The sequence below is a fragment of the Pinus tabuliformis genome, chromosome 2_1, assembly GCF_031772625.1.
Source record: "Pinus tabuliformis cultivar Carrire ecotype Pingquan chromosome 2_1, CPIR1, whole genome shotgun sequence".
Classification (NCBI taxonomy): Eukaryota; Viridiplantae; Streptophyta; class Pinopsida; order Pinales; family Pinaceae; genus Pinus; species Pinus tabuliformis.
The window spans coordinates 879,599,434-879,604,703 of NC_142299.1; the positions used below are offsets into that span (position 1 = coordinate 879,599,434).

At 40.9% G+C, this 5,270-nt stretch overlaps 1 protein-coding gene across 1 annotated transcript; it reads left to right on the plus strand.

Moving 5' to 3' along the window:
* Positions 1-3,911: 3,911 nt before the first annotated feature.
* LOC149203465 (uncharacterized) lies at positions 3,912-5,049 on the plus strand. The gene has a single exon (XM_089400192.1). The coding sequence runs from the start codon at positions 4,007-4,009 to the stop codon at positions 4,562-4,564; it is 558 nt and encodes a 185-aa protein (XP_089256318.1). The 5' UTR covers positions 3,912-4,006; the 3' UTR covers positions 4,565-5,049.
* The last annotated feature ends 221 nt before the right edge of the window (positions 5,050-5,270 follow it).

The window sequence follows — 5,270 nt, forward strand, 5'->3', positions numbered from 1 at the left end:
AACCCGGATATTAAAGATATGAGTAAGAGAGAGAAAAACAGTTGCATATAGTCGAACAGTGAAGCAAGCAATAAAATTGACCCCGAGCCCTTGCAAGGCCTTTACAACAATAATATTTGAATGCTTAAATGACTTGCACCTCCCATTTGTTCTGGGCCATTGAAAACACTATTGTTATATTGAAAAAAATGACTTTAATGCTACTTCACATTACTCACTCAAGGTTTATAAATTATCTATAAGATCTCTGCAATTACCCAGGTATGTTTTACATAAATTGCAAATTTATTAAAAACACTGTGCAATGGGCTTTACATTGTTAATATGTAGTGTAAAATCCAAAAATTGCAAATTTATTATACAAACTGTGCAATGGGCTTTACATTGTTAATATGTAGTGTAGAATCGAGAATAGGCAAATTACCTTGCCTCATTAGTGGAAGTCCACAAGGAGTGATAAAATTTTGCTCTATTGTACTTAGTATCTGAAACAGAAAAACCAACCAAAAGAAAAGAGTGTATACATACATGAATCATATCCTCTTCCTGAGAGAAACTAAGGCAGCAATAACCTCAGTACGTGATAGCAATAAGCTCTTTGGCATCCTTTATTAGGAGGTATCCTTTGACAAATAATTTCATACCTACTTCTTTTCGCTAGAAGTGAAAAAAATAATTGATAAAATTGACCTCAAGCATACTTGCATTGAAGCTTCTAGATTGTGGATCAAAGCTGAAATCTAAATACAGTCCCAAACCCCTGAAAGCATGAAACCAAGCACTGAAAAACCCCAAGAAGACCTGCACACCAATGAAACTGTGTGCACGAATCAAGCTGCCCATGAAGCAGAACAAAATGCCAGTCCTGCACCAACCTCCAGCATGATCTATAAAATCTACAATCCCTTAAAAGATGCTCCAAGGATTTTAAACGATGAAAAAGGGGCACAAACTATCTGACTACTTCCTTTTGGCATGGTGAACTTTGGAGGGCAGCCCTTGAACTACCAACGGAACAAAGACCCACACCTTGTAGCTCAAATGGAGAGACCATACACTGTGACTGATAGATCAATCGAGAATCCAGGTTGAATACCTCATACCATATGAGGGAACAATCTCTAAAAAAAGGCCATTTTGCCCTTTAACCCACTTGGTAGGTCAAGTCAGGCCTAGACATCCTGCCTGTATATGTGAAAGCTATCCACCAAGATGCCAATTGACTGGCGATGGTCTGAAACCTCTGAAAGCATCAATGATGGAGCTAATCAATGGGTCTATTCGAGTTTGCTTTCAACAATGAAGCCAATCAATGGGTCTCTATTCGAGGCTATGGCCTAATAGGTATAAAAAGCAAAGTATGGATAACACTCCCTACTAAATATTGTGTCAAAGATATAGCAAATATGATGCAACAGCTAGACCAATCTAAAAATGGTCTCAAGCCAGAGTGAATGGGTCACAAACTCTACGTGAACAATGGCATGCGGAATTGTTTTATTTCTCTTGATCATGCAGAAGCATATGGGTCTCTACACTCTATATCTTGGCATAGTTTGTCTCAAAGGCAAGGCCCTCACACCTCAAACCCATAAAGAACAGTGGAGAACAATGTGACCTCAAGTTGCAAATCTACAGAAGGGAAGTTTCCATCCGTATGTTGAGAGTAGACCAGTGATAGTAACACACTGCACTAAAGAACTTCAGACGAGATTTTCTCTCCAAAGAAGTCCAAAGAACCAAAAGAATATATTATAACACCCTATAGGTGTATAAAAACATAGTGCTATGATTAGCAAAGCATAGTGCCCTGGTTAGAGTTAGAACATGAAACTACTGTTCATCAGTAAAAATCTATCATCGAGAACTGTATGGCAATCCTGATTGAATCTTTAGCCTACTAAACTGTCTGCTTCTTGATAATGAAAGAAGCTGAGATTCTGAACCCCCGTTGTCGAAGAGGTAATGTCAAGAAACCACAGAGCTAGCCCAATGTTGACCACTTTGACATCCATAAGTCATATGGTACTTTCTTTTTCTGGTTTTGCTTTCTATTTGCCTTGGTACAATCATTATTCTAGCAATTGTAGTCAGCCTGGTGCAGTAGTAGGAGGAAGTACTAGTAGTTTCAGTGCTAGTACAATATCAAGGGGTCAGTAGAGTGGTGGTAGTTCATACCCAAGTGTGGTTTCAAACATGATTTCTTTATCCTACTAAAATGTATGCTTCTAAGATCGCCCTTGATTCGTTTATACCGGGGGTGACATACCATAGTGAGGAGCTTGGCATAGAGAATACCGAGGTCCTATTTTGCGGGCCCAAGATATGAACCGCAGATAAGGGTTCCTTTAGATTAAGTGCTACGGTACTGGATGTAACACTATATGGTGCACTGAAATGGTTCTATCGCAGGCTCAGCGGAAGTGTCTCTTTTAACTAAAGGCGCAAGTGGAAGCGCAACTGATAAAGTGAGCATGGTCAGAAGCTACTCTTATAGAGGTTGCAACTGACTTCAGCAATGGACACAGATGCAATTCCAAGTTGGTTAAGTGTTCGTTGGTTCATGGATGCGTTGGGCACTCTGTCCCTAAATGCTATCTGCTGCCATGCATTTCAAAGATTACCACAGAAAGGAATCCCGGTTACCCACAGAGAAGGAATCCCTCTTGGGTTACCCGAGACAATTAGCACAGAAAGGAATCCCTCTTGGGTTGCTCGAGACAATTAGCACAGAAAGGAATCCCTCTTGGGTTGTCCATGGACAGTCAATATCAAGGTAAGTTTTGGATATTAATCTTTAAGTGGTTGAGATTTAATCCATATATGCTGTATCAATAAAGCAAATGAAATGAATGAAAGAGTGCATCCTAAGTAAGAGGATTCAAATTAAGTGCACAGTGAACTACCATGATGCTGCAAATAACAACTTAGTCAATACAGCCAAGAGATTCAAGGAGCTAGAACAAAACATAATTGTACCAGGTAACATATTAGAGTAACTTGAATAAAAGCACAGAGGACTAGCCAATTACCGAGATGGTTTCCAATTCCACTTGCATCTTCCAGATTGTGAGATTTATTTATGTAGGGGGGAGCTCTGATACCAACGTAACACTCTACGTTGACTTAAAGTGTTCAAATCAGTCTTGTTAGAACATAGATACCAACTCTGCAAACAATGGAAAAACAATATTTATGAAAACTGGGATTGGGAACATAGAACACAAGATAATCTATGCCACTGCATTTTACTTCTGCAAAAAGACTTCAAGTAGCAACAACAAGAGCTGAGGAAATGCTAGTGTGCTTAGGGAGACTCCCCCTTAGGTGAGCTTTCGTTAAAATGGGACTTCTTATATAAAAATTCCAGAAATTCAAAACACGAGTAGAAAGGAATCGATTATTATTAGGCCGATAGGCCTTCCTTTGAAAGAAACTTTCGTCGTCCTTTTGTTTCTGAGACTGACACCTGGCGTCCACATTCAGCGGAAATTGTTCAAGCATTTCTGTTATGGTCTTCATCCTTCAGGCGGAATGGTCGGCATTTTTGTTATCGGGCACCTAGCGGGGGTCGATATCCCTCGCTTCTGCTATCATTCCCGCCTCTCTATCGCCGGAAATTTCCGTATGTGTCTCGTCAAGGTCAAGAAGAGTCCCAAGCCCGTGGCATCTTGCGCCATGCCTGCGCTTCTTGGTAATTTATTGCTTTCGCCCTTTTCCCTTTGGTTTCCTCCAATCCCCAAGCTGTTAAATGCTGCCAGAGGATATGAACTTGAAGGATGCTAATTTTGGGGTTTAACTGTCAGGCATGAAGATAAACACTGATACTCAGATGGCGATAAAGGCAAAGGAAATTTATTGCTTTCGCCCTTTTCCCTTTGGTTTCCTCCAATCCCCAAGCTGTTAAATTCCTTGAGAGCCCACATATGCCTGGCCATTGCAATTTATATATTGATATCCACCGGAAGGAAGTCTTGGAGAGTGGATATCAGCCATCGGAGGGAAAATGGCGAACCAGTATTCCACCAAAAACTCTTTCGAAAGCCTGGTTGTGAGCACCATGATGAGTCGGCTAAATATGCGCAGCCCTTTTCTGGACACCAATACCTTCCTATCCAACTCGTATGATCGCATCATCGCGGACGAGAGCAAGAGCCCATTGGAGAGAGAGGAGGCGAAGCTGGAGAAGAATATCGTTCAGATTATATCCAGCGGGGACACTGATAAACTGAAGGCGAACTCCGGCCAGGCCGTCACCATTGGCGAGCACCAGGTTTGCGTGGGGTTCCACGAGGACCCAGAGCCCGGCTACCGCGTCTGGGAATGGCACGGTCACATCATGCTCTATGATGAGGAGAAGGGCTACACGGCAGAGTATATCTATGAGAATTTCTTCGAGAAGGCAACTGAGTTTAAGCGTAGAGCGGCTAAACCCCAGGAGAAGAAAGACAAGGAGAACGAGGCCTCCGGTGGAACTATGGACTTAGGAGGGCTTATTGATACCGTCAACGAGATGAACGCTCGAATTTTGTGCAGAAATATGAGCGCGGGGTCCTTCAAGTGAAGCTGCACGGTGGTTAATCACTGGGGTTTTTGGGCTTAGGGTTTATGCGAACTTACTGGTAAGAAGCCCCCCCTTTAAAACAAAAAAATTATGTGCATTGGTTGGTTCTGGTAAGTCGGCTAATGCTTTATTACTTTGGGAAAAGTATTTTCTATAATAACTGGTGGGTGGTAGTTGCAATATGAAGTCCTGAATTATTTTTGAGATAATTGCAGCATTTAAAGGGGATTTGTGCTTGTAAATCAGAAATGTCATGTGCTTGGGTTTGTTTCAGATGTGGAAATTATTCAGTTTTTTCTGATGGTCCCAAACAGGTCTTCAGGGTTTCCATGCCCTGTGCATGTTGTTGTTGGACACGGCAATTGCATCCAATTCTGCAAAAAATGTTGTTCTTTGTGAAATATAAAGGACCTTTTATTTGTGTGAAATCCAGGTATTGTAACCGCTGCTCTGATAAAATTTAAATATATTGTTTTGAAATTGCATGGTTAGTGGTCTGGATGCTATAATATGTATTCACTGTACCAAACTCTGTAGCTATGCTCTCATAAGCAGAGAGCAGCTGAAAGATTTCCATAAATTACATATTAGATAGGGCTTTTGGCATGCTTCTTCTATTAAGAGAAGATTATGGACAATAATTCATTTATTATCTCCATTGTAGTTTCTTTAAGCTACTTCTTTTTAAAATAGTTGGAACCTATAT

Excerpts from the sequence above, each read along its gene's own strand:
- LOC149203465 (XM_089400192.1), top strand. The coding sequence starts at position 4,007 with ATGGCGAACCAGTATTCCACCAAAAACTCTTTCGAAAGCCTGGTTGTG.